This window comes from Convolutriloba macropyga, chromosome 6 (genome assembly GCF_964194025.1).
Source record: "Convolutriloba macropyga chromosome 6, txConMacr16.3, whole genome shotgun sequence".
In the NCBI taxonomy this organism is placed as follows: domain Eukaryota; kingdom Metazoa; phylum Xenacoelomorpha; order Acoela; family Convolutidae; genus Convolutriloba; species Convolutriloba macropyga.
The window spans coordinates 33,608,470-33,623,501 of NC_134473.1; the positions used below are offsets into that span (position 1 = coordinate 33,608,470).

The 15,032-nt window shown below is 33.9% G+C and overlaps 1 protein-coding gene across 1 annotated transcript; it reads right to left on the reverse strand.

Annotated features, from left to right (window-relative positions):
* Positions 1-9,634: 9,634 nt before the first annotated feature.
* On the reverse strand, positions 9,635-11,624 carry LOC142340940 (uncharacterized). Its single transcript, XM_075391721.1, has 2 exons — positions 11,466-11,624; positions 9,635-10,176 (listed from the first exon to the last, which is right to left on the reverse strand). Exons 1-2 carry the CDS (start codon positions 11,521-11,523, stop codon positions 9,836-9,838), a joined length of 399 nt encoding a protein of 132 aa, XP_075247836.1. The 5' UTR covers positions 11,524-11,624; the 3' UTR covers positions 9,635-9,835.
* Between the last annotated feature and the right edge of the window lie 3,408 nt (positions 11,625-15,032).

Below are 15,032 nucleotides of genomic sequence, written 5' to 3' on the forward strand. Positions count from 1 at the left end.
TAAAGAAACTCTCCTTAGGTAAATTTCCAGTATTGCACAAACTTTAAGAGGTACAAAAGGTTGTACAATTGACATCTGTTATCTCACTACTTATGAATGGGTATAAAACAATTTTTTCCAAAAAAATTTTGGCTGAATGTTTATACCTATGCAACAACGTTCATTGATTAAACATTGCTGCAATAATTATTCATTAAAAGGAATGTAAAGGTTTACCATGAAACCCTCAGGACTGAAGTGTGGCATTTGAGCAGAAAATTGATGCGTTTTGAGACTTGTCAAAACAAATTTACCTGTGTACCTGGAAATTAACCTCTTTCCTCCAGTACAGTCTGCTTTTTTACTTGTATATTGAAAGATCTTTAAATGGACATTTCAATACTCATACATTGTTCATGATCAACCAATTTATCCAAGATAATCTATTCTGAGCATTTCACTTTAACAGCAATTTTTGTCAAGTCTATTTTGCAGCAACACATGCTTAAGAAGAGTTCTAAAAGAGGTGCAATTGATTTTTTAAGAACTCAAACAAAGTATAGGAGCATAATCAGATATTTTCCCAATACTTCGTTTTAAATCTTTATCCAACAAACAGTTTTCAATAAGTAAACATTGCAGCCTTACTTGTACTGAAAAAGAACTAAAAACCTGTAATTTAACACTAATTACTCATGCTCAGTGTACGCGAACGATTGTCACGAAGTTCTGATTTAATTGTTTTTGATTTTACCTGTAAAACAACTTTCAATAAGTGAACTTTGCTGTATTACTTGTACATTAAGAGCCAAAAAAAGGGCATAACTGTCGCCTGAAGATTCGAAAATGCTCTATCTTAACAAATTTGATCTCTCGAACAAATTTGTGTGAGTTTTGATTTTTGAAACAGCGTTGATTTAAAAAACTGTTTCTATATTCTCTATGAGGAAAAAAGATTTATTTTTAAGCAACTTCTTTATTGTCCTAACTTATAAAACAACTTTTGCTTCAGAAATTTTTCTCTATCACTCGTACATTAAGCGGATTAATTGATGTACAAGAGACCTTTGATGACCCATATATACTTTTTTACTGATGAATCAAATTTTACAAAAGACAATTGTTTTCTAGATTTTTGTTCACTTGTGCCTTTAGAGAAGTACAAATGATAGAAACAGACCTTTGATGATTCATATGTTTTTCAACTGACCAAAACTAATACATTTTATAGCTTTTTGTGTTAGTTTTTACTTATAAAGCAATTTTTATTTAAATAAATTTTCTCTAAGCGTTTTACGTTAAGCGGGAAAAATGATGTACAATTGATGTATAATGACTCATGATTATTTTGTGAGCAAAATTGATATTTACAAAAGTAGTTTTTTATCAGTTTTCACCAGAAATTTTTTTCTGGGACCTGTACTTGAAGAGGAAAAAGTTGACGTACAATTAATTTTGATGACTAATGCGAACTTCATGGGAGCAAAATGGATGTCTTTTAAGTAGTTTTAAGTTAGTTTTCAGTAATGGAGTAACTTTTCTTCAAGAAAACTTTCTCTGGTACTTGTACATTAGGAGTGAAAAAATGATGTATAAATGAGTTTCTTTATGTGAGTCAAAAATTGTTTTTTTTTCAAAGAGTTTTATGTCAGTTCTCAGTAATGGAGCAACTTTTTCAGAAACTTTTCTCTATGACTTATCTATTAACAGCAAAAAATGATGAAAAAGTGACCTTCGATGAATCGTATATACTTTATATGACTATCTTGACGTTTTTCAATTTAGTTTTTTGTCGGTTTTTACTAATAGAGCAACTTTCACTAAAGAATTGTTTATCTGGGACTTGTACTTTAAGAGGAAAAAGTGATGTACAATTGACCCTTTATGACTTATACATATTTCATGGAAGCAAAATTGATGTATTTTAACTGTTTTTTTGGTAGTGTTCATTAATGGAGCAATTATTCATTTATAAATATTTCAATTTTTCTTTGGGAATTGTACAGATGGAGGAAAAATGATGTACAAGTGACCTTCGTTGACTCCTATATACATTATGTGAAAAAATGACATTTTTCAAAGTAGTTTTTTCGTTAGTTTTTTACTAATGGAGCAACATTTCCTGAAGAATTTTTCCTCTAGAACTTGTACTTTAAGAGGTAAAAAAGAATTTACAATTGACCTTTGATGACTGATATTTACGTTTTGTGAGCTAAGTTGATGTTTTTAATGTATTTTTGTGTTAGTTTACACTAATGGAGCAATCTTTTTATTTGGAAATGTTTCTCTGGAAATTGTACATAAGGAGGAAAAAATGATGTACGATTGACCTTTGATAACTCGTATATGATTTATGTGATCAAAAATTACATCTTTCAATTTAGTTTTACGTTAGTTTTCACTAATAGAGCAACTTTTCCTTAAGGAAACTTTCTGTGGGACTTGTATAAAAAGAGGGAAAAATGATGTACAATTGACTTTTGATTACTCATGTATACTATATATGAAGAAGATTGTTGTTTTTCGAAGTTGTTTAGTGTTATTTTCAACATATAAAACAAATTTTTCTTGAAAAAATTTCATTGAGACGTACATTGAGAGAAAACAAAAGATATACAATTGACCTTTGATGGATGATATATAATCTTTGTGTGCTCCATTCTTGATCAATGTTAAAAAGGTTGGGATAACAAAAGTTGTTTGATTTTAAGTTAGCTCCGCTCCTTTAAAGCTGAAAAAAGATATAAAAATCTCTCCTTTAAACGACAAAAAGCTGGCTCATGATTATGAGATGCAAAATTTTAAGGTTAAGACCAACTCGTTTTACTGCTTGATTTGTGAATGAGTTAAGAAAATGTGAGCATTTGATGGAAGAGAATGTTGAAGGGGAAGTCTATTCAAAGTCTGAACGGTAAAAGTTTGAGTTTGATTTTGTGTTCTGAAAATATCGTTCAGATAATACATTTATCAGAGAGTAAAACGGTTCAATGTCATGTCTCCAGACTTTTCACATGTTGTTCAAAAAAATATTGTTTCACCTTATGCGCAAGAAACATCTGAGTTTGCATAGGCAAACCAATATTTAGATTTTTCTTCTAAGAAGTACAGATTTTAGATTATACGCAAAAGCGTTCTTGATATATACATATATATATATATATATATATATATATATATACAGACTGGATTTAGAGCCCTCATGCAGTTGTCGGGCATAGGAAAAACACCATAATAACTGCTGCATAAGTGATTGATCCCTTAATAACAAAGTAATCAAACCTATATGTTTCAAAATGGAGTTGAGGTAGGCTTTTTAAATATTCAGACAACAATCTTAACATCTAGGGTTTTATTGTCAAAAACTTTTCAACCGCGACCAAAATTTGGAGAAAAATAGCCAAAACATGAGTACAGGTGTACTGGTTTTTTACAACTAACACAATATCGAAACCAAGATTGGGAACGAGGCAGAGACAAGTTGCTAAAAAGTTTTTCACCATATTGTGATTTTTCTTTTGTCAGTTCTTTTTATATCTCGTGAATAGTTTTCAAGTCGACCGTTGCTATAGATGCCATATGATCTTTGCGCACATTCTCTCAAAATTGATGAATGGTCTCCAAAAACTGACCAACACTGCCTTATCAATTATCACATGATAACACTCCCCTCGCTATTTGTCTAACAAGACTACTTCTTACTTGTAGTGTTGAGCTCGAAGACAAGCGACGAGACAGAAGCAAAAGGGAAACAAAGCCGGACGAATAGGGATGGGAGGTGAAATAAAAGCGGCGATATGGAAAAACTAAATAAGAAAGGGAAATTTACAGCGGCGGAAAGGTTTTATCCCGGCTATCCTATTCCCACTTCACCGTCCATTATCATATGGTTAAGGGTCGAATGATAATGATAACCCTGCCTTTCTTTGCGTAGGTATTATATACTATTTGCTCTTAATTCTAGCATTAGATTTCATTTAGGCTGTATTTACATTTACCATTTGTCAGTTTCTGTATTCTGTTTCTGTAGTTTCTGTGTTTCTCTTGAAATGTTTTCTACTTCTGTGTTTGCATTCTCTTTGTCTGATGATTTCCATTGGTGGTAATATGAAACAAAAAATTTTCGGATTTTCAACGCTGTGCAAATGGTTTGCATGCCTCTTAGAGAAAGAAAAATCAATGTCTACTACTTCTGGAAATTTTTTTTGCATTCAAAAAACGAAGGTACCGAAAATGAGAGTTTTGTCTGTATAAAAAGTCTTTAGGTTGCACTTTCATCCAAAAAACCAGCTCTCATTGCTTGCTCAATAATTCAATTTGAACTCATTAATATAAAAATTATTTTTCACAAAAGCAAGCAATTGTTTAGCGTTTACCTTAAATGTACAAAAAAATTCTCAAAAGATCTTTCAACAAGTTTTCTCTCTCGCTTTTTCTTATTTTTCATGCATTTTAGCAGGGCTACGACAACCGAACAACTTTCATCACTTTGCATATGGCTCTTTGTTCAAATTTCACATTTAGAAAGATACATGCTGATAAGTCTTCAGCAATTAACAGATTTCTCATTTCGAAAAATTCTCCTTTTACAATCCAAGCATTTCCGCTAGACACCTTTTTGTTCATACACTGTTGATAGATCCTGTTGCTGATATGTCTTTTTATAGTAACAGTTACTGCTGTTAAAATAACTTTTCTAACAGCTAGTTTATGCACGAGCTTACTTGTTGATCTTCAACATCCAGTGGGGCTTTTTAAAGAGCAGAAGCATCATATCAATTTTTTTCAACGCTAAAACATATGTGTATAAGAGTCCTGTGGTTTAATTTGTGAGCTCAAGTCAAACCCTTCATTTATCTTCTTTGCTCGTGGGAGTAGACTTCTCAAAGTTGCCGCCAGGAACTTTTTAAAAACTTTAAATTTAGCGTCAAAAACAACTCGATGTATAAGAGCACAGCGCAATGATTCGTTTTCTTTACACTCCTGGGCCAAACGTTCATACGCTAGTAGTCCTAATTTTTTTCGTATTCTTTTTGGTTAATAAGGTCCTTATTTTTCACTGCACGTAAACTTCCGTTAGTTTTCTTTTAAATTTTGAGGATTTTTTCGTCGCTTGTGTGATCTATGCGAACAAACTGCGGGCAGTTCAGGACTTCATCAAATTTCAAAATTTAGTTTGATTTTTGCCTCCCAATTTTTTTTAGCGTACTACAAGCCTAACAGGACAACCAGTATCCAAACATTTTTGAAACTTGGCTTGCTTGCCTACCAGCTTGTCACGTGCTGTATTAGTGCTACATACAATACAAGACTCATATTTTAGTGGTAAGCGACGCAATCCTACAGTGCTATTGCCATATTGTATGTTGACATAGTGAATCAGTCAATCGGACTACAGCAAGTTGCATGAAGTGTAAATCATCACTAAAAGAAGTTAAAATTTTTGACAGAATCACTTTTCCTAATCTGTTAGGCACAATCCACTGGTCGGCAACTCAAGCCCAGCGGCAGTGGAATAGACTCAACAAAATACGGTGCTAAATATTTAGCTAAATCGCTCTAGTGAGAGCTAATGCTTAGGTTGTTTGCTTATTTCAGTTTTACATACAGTTACACAATATGTTAGATAGTGATGACTGTAACTAGTTATATGTTTTTAAACCTTATCTTATTTTCCACGCAAATTTTTACTCCAACAGTACTGCAGGTTGCTGAAAAGAAGCAACAGAAATGAAGTTTCCTGTTAACGGAAAAGAAGTTTTCCGTGAAAAAAAATGCCTCCAGGCCGCCTAGCAAATCAAAAAACCAGAGAAAAAGAAGAACTCTATAACTAATAGAAATTTTGGTAACTTTTTATACTTTGTCCGAATTCTGCTGGAGTAAAATGGAGACAAAAATTCCGAACAGAAACAATAAAAAATGATTACAAATATGTTTACACCAAAGCCAGTTTCAGCTGCCAGACGTAATTGACCCAGACCGAAGTGAGCTTTGGTCAGACTGATATGCGCCAGAAACCTATGGTTCGCTAGAACTGGGCCCGAAGCTGTCTCGGATCCGACTTTTGCAATTGCAAGTAACCCTCACTCTAAAAAATATCTAGGTAACTTTAACTGAATCTTTTGCAAGCAAGCAAAATTGCAGGTAATAAGTAAAAACAATTCTAGGCAAAAACACGCGCAAATTGCGGGTAAATTTACCTAAAAAAATTTCTTTATAGTAAATTTCTAGGCGTTTCCACCTTCAATTTCCATGTATTTTGGAAGCATTTATGCAGGAATGCAGGAAGCATTTAATTTTACCTGCAACAATGAAAATTTAGGTAAATTTGTTCACAATTTGCGCAAGTTTATGCAGGTAAATTTAGCTAAAAATTTTCTTTGAAATTAAATTCCAGGCGGGTATAACTGAAAATTCTAGGTAACTTCTTGGAATTTTTACTTAGAGTTGCAGGTAATGTAATGTATTGCCGGCAGATTTTAGTTGAGTTGCATTAAAGAACAATTTACTTGCAAAATCTAGATAACTTTGCCTGCAATTTATAAAAAGTATACCTGCAACTTTTTCTAGAGTGATTGGTCAGACCAAAATCAGAAAGTTGTCAGATTTTTGCGCAACCCTGGCTCAGACGTATTCCAGATATTCGTCCAGAAGTTTACTTGTCATTATCTCTGACCAGACCATCATGCGCTCGAAAATCCGTGCGCGCACAAAAAGCGCTCGAAAGCCTCCTATGATCAGATTATTGTGCCCTCGAAAATCATTCATGATTGGACTTCAGTGCCCTCGAAATTTTTTCTGTTTAGACAAAATTGCGCTTGATTATTCCTCTCAGCAGAGTAGTGCACGCTCCGATTTGTCTCTGTTCAGATTCAATTGCGCTGGAAATCGTCTGATTAGAGAAAGTATTCAATTACTTTAACATCTCTTAATGTCGCTATAATTTTTCCTTTAATTAAAACTCACTTTTACTTTATTGCTTTCAACTAAGAAAACCATTTCTAAGAGAACTTCTAATGAAAAAAAATTTTATGTTAAAAAATAATTTTTTAAAATGCCTTTGGTTCATGTTCCTGATTATTTTAGACTGCTTACAAAGTTGACTCAGACAGCTTTCCAAAAAAGATCTTGGTCTGCAGTTAAGCAAAACTAAATTTAAGGGACAGTAAATTGTTCTGAACCGAAACCTTCAGTACTGTTAAGAGCCATCAGACTCTAGATTAATCGTTGGAAGAAAACGATAGAAGAAATTCAAAAAAAGCGCTCAAAAAGGTTTCTGATCAGACCCAATTGCGCTCTAAATCAGATTGATATGCGCTCAATTTCTCCTCTGATCAGATCATCCAAGGCGGAAGTGACCTGTGATTTCACCAATTTTTGATTAAATTTTTATTCGCTGCAACCAGATCCCTGACCATGAAAATTTGATCAGAATCAAACCGTGCAAACTCAAATTTAGATTGACCAGAGGTCACTATCTTGTGAGAATTGACGAGCCCTGTCATTAATCAGGACAAGTAACCCGATCAATAAACGCACTACAAAAACCGCAGAATAGTTCAGCTTTATTTCGCGAATATAAAGAGAATCTTACGTTTTGCGCAACCCTGGCTCAGACCTATTCCCGACACTCGTCCAGACGTTTACTTGACGTTATTATTGATCAGACCTTCGCGCGCTCAAAAATCCTTGTGCGCTCAAAAAGCGCTCGAAAGCTTCCTTTGATCAGATTATTGTGCCCTCGCAGAGCACTCTTGGTTGACCTTCAGTGCCCTCGAATTCTTTTTGCTGATTAGACTAATTTGCTCTTGAATACTCCTCTCAACAGAGTAGTGCATGCAGCGAATTGTCTCTGTTCAGATTCAATTGCATTGGAAATCTTCTGATTAGAGAAAGCTTTCAATTACTTAAAAATCTTTTAGTATCACTAGATTTTTTTCTTTTCTTAAAACTATCTTTTATTTTATGGTTTTCAATTAAAGAAAAATCATTTCTAATGAAAAAAAGAATGAGAGAACTTCTGATGAAAAAAAAACAAATGTCGAAAATATAATTTTTCAAAATGCCATTGGTTTATGTTCTTGATTATCTTGGACTGCTTACAAAGTTGACTCAGACAGCTTTCCATAAAAAAGGTCTGGATCTGCAGTTCATCAAAACTACTTTTAAGGGACAGTAAACTTGTCGGAGCTGAACCCCTCAGTCCTGATAAGAGCCATCAGACTCTAGATTAATCTTTGATAGCAAAGCAGCTATTTTGTAGGCACTTCCAATATTTCCGAGAGAAAAAGATTGAAGAAATTCAAAAAATGCAATCAAAAAGGTTTCTGATGAGACCCAAGTGCACTATAAATCAGATTGACATGCGCTTAAATTCTCCTCTGATCAGAGCATCCAAGACGGAAGTAACCAGGGAATGCACCAAATTTTGATTAAATTTTTATGCGCTGGAACCAGATCCCTGACCCTGAAAATTTGATCGATATCAAACTGTGCAAAATCGAATTTAGAATGATCAGAAGTCACTACTTTGGGAGAATTGAGGACCGTTGTCATTAATCAGAAGAAGTAACCGGATCAAAAGACGCACTACAAAAGCCGCAGAAACGTTCAGTGTTATTTCGCGAAAATAAACAGAATCTTAGAGGTGTAAATCATTAACTACTTGTTAATTAATTTAAAAAATGGAAGAATCCATGAATAAATTAAGTTGATTACCTATGAAAAGCATTCGTGAATTAAAGTCAACAGAAAAAAATCATTCATACTTGTAGTCAAACAGCGGTGCGGACAAAAAATTTCTGAACAAACAAAAAAACGTTCAAACAAGGTTCCCTCACTCCATTGCAGTTATTGATAAGATATAACACGGTTAAAAAGAGTTTATAAAGAGCACTTCAGATAACCAATAAACAAATAAGTTGAGCTATAAAGGTTTGCCACATGTGTAAAAAATTTAGCAGTGCAAGGAATCTTCTAGGAGATAACGTTTTAGCAGCTGAAATTTTTACGTCTGGAGAAAAAATTTTCGCGAACTGTTCACATTTTCAAAAATAAAAGTGTCAATGTTTTTGTTGTGACCGATTAGTAATCAGAAACTTCTCAAGAAGAGCATCTGAACTTTAGAAATCTGGAAAGAAAAAAAAATTAATGAGAAATTAAATAGCGAAATGATCAAATGACATTAACGTGTTCCACTGTCACCAAAATGTTTAAATACGAGTCAGTTTAATTAGTTAACGAAACGTTTACAATTGATTACAAGCAAAATTAATTAATTTCGGAAAAACAATTTTGAAAGAAATAAAACTTCAAAAAAAATGAGTCGAAATTGCACAAAAACGTCGCATAACTGACAAAAAAATTTAATGTGTTTGCGAGACGCAGGATTTCATTTTGGAGCTGAAATCTGCTCTTCACGTGTTTTAATATGGTAACATTCTTATCATTCCAAAACGTAAAAGAAGTGCTGCGAATTTTACTGCAGAACACACAGGCACATATACTCCCTCATTTCTGAAGAAATGTTGTCCAATAACAGTATTTCTGTACAGCAGAAACATTTTGACCTATGGATAGTTCTACTAACGAATCAATCAGTAGATTTCCATCGGGGAACGTTTTATTGAATTTGCCTTCTGGTCTGTGTTGAAAAGAGTTCACAAAAAGACATCAGAATTCTATTTACATAAAACGGACACAACAACAATAACACATCAACATCACAACTTTTTACATCGTACAATCTATAGTGTATAACATGTATTATTTTTGCATAACACAGATTATTTTCTCGGGTTTTGATCCGCGCGTGAATTGAAATCAGTTTTTAGCTCTTTTGCGCCCTTTTGCTCGTCTATTATTTCTCCTTGCAGAACTCGTGTTTCGGCACATTCTTGCAGAAAATGTTGTAATCGCATTTGAAAATTTGTGCAATTGACTCTCCAAATACCCACCCATGTACTTCCTCAACATCCCCAATCGGCAGTGTCTCCTCTCTCTTGTCGAATTCACCACATGCCCATCGGAACTCGTAGAGCTCTTTCACGTCTTCGTACAAGCCATAGAGTGCCCCACAGAACTGTTCCTCATCGCTGCCTCTCTTGTTCACGGGACTCATCGCATAGGGTATCACCCTTTTTGATTGAAGAGGCATTTGTCTTCTGCGCATGTCCCTCCTTGTGCTAGGGTGTGATCGACCTGTGAATGATTTTAAATGACTCGAAATGAGCTATGTCGAGACCAGAAGTTAATCCGGTCAAATTTCTCGCAAATAAATGATTTTGCAACATCAGAAAAGGAAAAGTTAATCTTGTCACATCTTGCAAAGTTTTTTGAAAGTTTCTTGCAAGATATTCCAAGGTTAACTTTTTTTACTCGGGTACATATTTGAAGAACTTAAAGGACTTAAAGGTGCAATGGGGGCACATGAGGTACGGGGGGGGGGGGGGGGGGGCAAACAGAGATTCCATGTTTTCTAACGATTGTTTTATATTAAATTGAACTTTGTTTAGCCTGTAAATTTGATAAATTTTTTGCCATTGTCTAAAGAGTTTTTCTAAAGCTTCTAAGTGTTTTTTCCAGTTCCCGTGATGATCAATTTTTATGCAATTCAGCCTAAAATCAGCCAAAAGTTCATAATGCTTTTTTGAAAAAAGGAGTAGGGTTCATTGTGTCCAGAGTGAGCTCAGAAGTGCTCTGAATTTTACCAGCAAATGGCTGTTAGTGCTATGATCAGAATTCTGGCCATGGTTAAAATCATTATGAAGTTGCTATGATTCAGCACTGATTTTTAATGAGGCTCAGATTCGGATAGCTTTTCTTCTGTTTGATTTTTGAAACTACAACAGTTAGTGAATAATTCTAACGTAGCTCCGATTATCCGAGTCACAGAGAGTCAGTACCAGAACATTAAGCCTCAAATTGACACTTATTTGTTGTCTATTTTTGACATCAGTTAATATCAGGGTCAAGATTATTGTGTGAAAGGTTTGATAAGGATTTGTGAGAAGTTTTTAGTGAAATTATGGTAGATAAAACACGGTTGTGATTGTTGGCATTTTTCTTTCAACAAAGCCATTTGCGCAACTTCTAAAGTGACATACGTCATACTGAATGCAATCATCCGATAGTAGGCTTCTAACTTCAGGGTGACGTAAAAGGAGAAACAAAAACAAAAATACTTCAACTTCGATTAATCAGAATTGACTGTCCCACACAGCTCATTTCATGCAAAAAATCTTAAAAAATTACTCCTTGCATCGACAGTTTAGTAGATTTGATCCTTTTTGGAATAAATGCCAGAAATCCATACCAGAGAATGCATATTTAAAATCGTTCAGAAATCTTGACCGCTGGATTCAGTTCTTGCAGGAAAATGTACGATAACTATGAATTATTACTTGCACGATTTTAATTCATAGAGTACTAGGGAATTTTCATTTATTTATGATCGATGAAAACAAAATAGAGATCCAAAATTGTCTTACCTTCGACAACAACCAGCACCAATGCCAGCAAAACAGCAACGATCACAAGAAATTTCATTTTTGAATAATTTTGATTCTCGGAGAGCAACTGGATGGAGTGAAAGATTAGAATTCAAATGATTTACTTGCCGATACAATCATTTATAAATTGAATCAAAATGCAGATCCAATTATAAAAAGAAGGCGTTTTTTGACATTTAAAACTGAGTTCACTGTGTCCAATTAATCTGACGTCAAAGAAAAAAGCCGATGAATTTTATTGCCGCACTTTCTTTCAGTTGAAAAGCTGTTCTCTTTTCATGAAGCAAACTCGAAACTTCGAGTATCGATTGTGAAGAAAACTGAACTGCGATTAAAGTTAAGTTCTATTTAACTATAGCAATTATCAACGCGTTATGATGAAAAGCCAGAACTTCAATTGATAAATGAAAATGATAATGTAAATCTGAGGCTAGCAGTAATACCCATGTACACATTAGAAGTCATGTCAGTTGGCCGACCGACACCATCGCAATAGGACAAAGTTGAAATGGTATTAATTAAAGTAATTAATTTAATAATTTAATAGTTTTTTGAGAAACCTCGACTTATAATTATTTGCAGCCGTGAAGTCCCATGATCTGAAGTATGGCCAGATTATAGCTACTGGTTATAGGCAATTAATGTTCAAACTTAAATGTTGTTATCAGAATAAGGATCGCTGCTTTACCCGCTTATTGTGCGGATACTTTTCATGGGATGCGATTTTCAAGTTCTTAAAATTGATTACTTTTCTGCAGCCGGCTAATTTTCTTGTCGGCCAGTTGACCCCCCACGTGTAAACGTCACGTTTGATTGATTATGACCAACGGGCGTACATTCAAAAGTGGTGCGCATTTTGACTTATTTTTAATAATTAGAAACAAGTTCTTTTGTCATTCAAGCTTTGCTATAAAAGACTCAATGAGCTGAGTCAGAGCTATCTCTTTATTTTAGAGGACATTCAGCCACTCGCGGAATATCAGGACACGTTCAAAGTTGAGGCCTGTAATGGGAATAAAACTCAATGAGATTTCTAACAATTAAAATAGATTAAGAGCACGATGATGATGAAGATAATGCTTATATTGTGATAGTATTTATAATAACAAGGAATCTCGGTAATGTGTTTTTGCACATAATTTTTCGCCCCCGCTCATTCATTTTTTGACCAAACTTTTTACCAAACAAGTAAGAGAAGGAAATCTTATCATATAATCAAATAAGCATATCAAAATTAATATATCAATTAATATATCAAAAATTAACATATCAATTATTCCCGTTAAAGACAGGCCTCACGGGTTGCTTATAGTGAATAAATTAACCAATTTAATGGTTTCTAATGAAAACAAATGCTTTCTATGATTTTGACTTTTTAAGAAAAAATATTGAGTTTTTCTGGTTTTGCGATTTGCAAATGTTATTGCTCACTTTTTTGCCTTAGCTCTCTGACTGCTTATTGATAAGTCTCATCTCAGCTCAATGTCAACGTTTTTCTTGGGGCTTAATCTCAAAACTAATTATATATTCTCATTAGCCAGTTTTCTATTGTGGCGCAATTTTAGACAATTGGTTTCGCTAACACTTTCTTCTATCATTAAGTGTTCCACCTGTTTTTATTGAGATAAGAAATAATGAGAGCATTACAAAAAATTCGTTCAGAAAGTGCTTCGCAATTGATGAATGCAAAAACTAAAAGTCTTTTCGGTATTATAACAGCTCAAAATATGGGGTCGTAACAGTTTGCTGTGTTTTTTCAGCCGTCATCACACTTTTTTCCGGTTTTTTCATGTGAAGAAGTCAAATTGGAATGTTGATCTAATCAAGCTTGAGTTTTAAAGAGAAAAAACGAGTGAACCGGTTCGAGCGGTAATTTATTTAAAAGTGCCGTTAAATTTGAGTGAGAAATTTTAAGTTTTCGAAAGCGTTTATTTTTCACGTGTTGCAGTTTGGCTGTTGTACTCAGGGTGTTTTCCTCTGACTACTATTATTTTGATGCACATGTGTTCTAATTGTGCCTATCGAAAAGTGATAGAACTCATCAATGGTCATCTGATGCTTTTCTTTAATAAGACAGATTCGTTCTCAAATGATATTAGTAAAATTTGATTTTTGTCCTTTTGCACTATTTCGGTTATGTTATTCACTTGTGCCAATAATATTAAACTCATTTGTGGCTAAGGAGACTTAGATGAACCTAAATAAACGTTTGAGTTCATGGCTATTTGCTAATGTGACTTTGAAACTATGAGTTTTGAGAGTATCTTTTGTTGGCTTGTCAATTATTACCGTTAAAGAACGGCCTCAAGGGTTGCTTATACGGAATAGATTAACCAATTTAATTGTTTCTGTTGAAAACAAATGCTTTCTATGACTTTGATTTTTCAAGAAATAATATTGAGTTTTTTTGGTCTTGCGATTTGCAAATGATATTGCTCAGTTTGTTGTTTTAGCTCTCTGTCTGCTTATTGATCAGTCTCATTGAAATTCAATGTCAAGGTTTTTCTTGGGGCTTTGTCTCAAAACTAATTGTTTCTTTTTATTAGCCAGCTTCCTAATGTTTTGTAATTTTAGTCAATTGATTGACTCAAAACTCCAGCAAACGTTTTCTTTCCTTGATATACCAATTGTTTTAGTTTAAGTGAATTTTTGGATCTTGTCTTCATTTTTAGTTTTATTGTCCCTTTTTTCAGCCATTTGATCTTGTGTTGTTTACTTTTAGAGTTTTATGATTTGCTGTGATTGAGTAATTTGGCTTTTATTTATGAGATTCTCTTAGTTTGGCGCTATTGATTTTCAAAGTTTCTGATTCTTGTCAATTTTTCAGTTTTTGCCTGTTTGCTTTTTCTGTTGTTTTTTACTTTGTCTGTTGTTGAATCCCACAAGATTGGCGCATCAAGTTTTCATTCTATGGACGCTTAGAGTCAGTATTTTTCAAAATTGTTCTTAACTTTTGGGATTCACCAAATAAAGTTTTGTAATTTTTTTTAGATTTTACGTTCATTTTTGCGTATGCAGGGTCAGAGGTTTTATTGACTTTCGCAGTTTGATAATGCTGTAGAAACGTGAGTTGTTGCTTCAATTGTGAAACGAATTCTTCGGATTGTAATTCAGGTCTTGCTATGCTATGTTTCATTCTTTGTTTAGAGATACTTTATCGCACACAATAGCTTATGTAACTCATTTATTTCGTGTGCCTACAATACAATCGCAGACTCAGCAGTTCCAAATGACAAAACGTTCCCAAAAATTGGACCCAATTAAAAATTGGACAAAACGTTCTGATTGAATTGTTCTCATTTAACGGTAATGCATGATCCAATAATGCATGTTGTTTTCTAACCTTCTTGTTGTTTTCTAACAGTAATGCGTGTTGCTTTTTAACCTTCATGGCCTGAACCCCCTGTCCGCAATCCAATTCCCGATCCATACCTGATTTGAGTCCCAGCCTTCTTATGATATCTAATATTATCAAAAGCAAGAATAGGAAACACGTGCATAAAAAATAACGCTATCAAAGTTTTAAATAATAAATTCACAATATCG

Excerpts from the sequence above, each read along its gene's own strand:
- LOC142340940 (XM_075391721.1), bottom strand. The coding sequence starts at position 11,523 with ATGAAATTTCTTGTGATCGTTGCTGTTTTGCTGGCATTGGTGCTGGTT. Across the intron at positions 10,177-11,465 it reads GGTGCTGGTTGTTGTCGAAG|GTCGATCACACCCTAGCACA; the intron begins GTAAGACAATTT and ends AATCATTCACAG.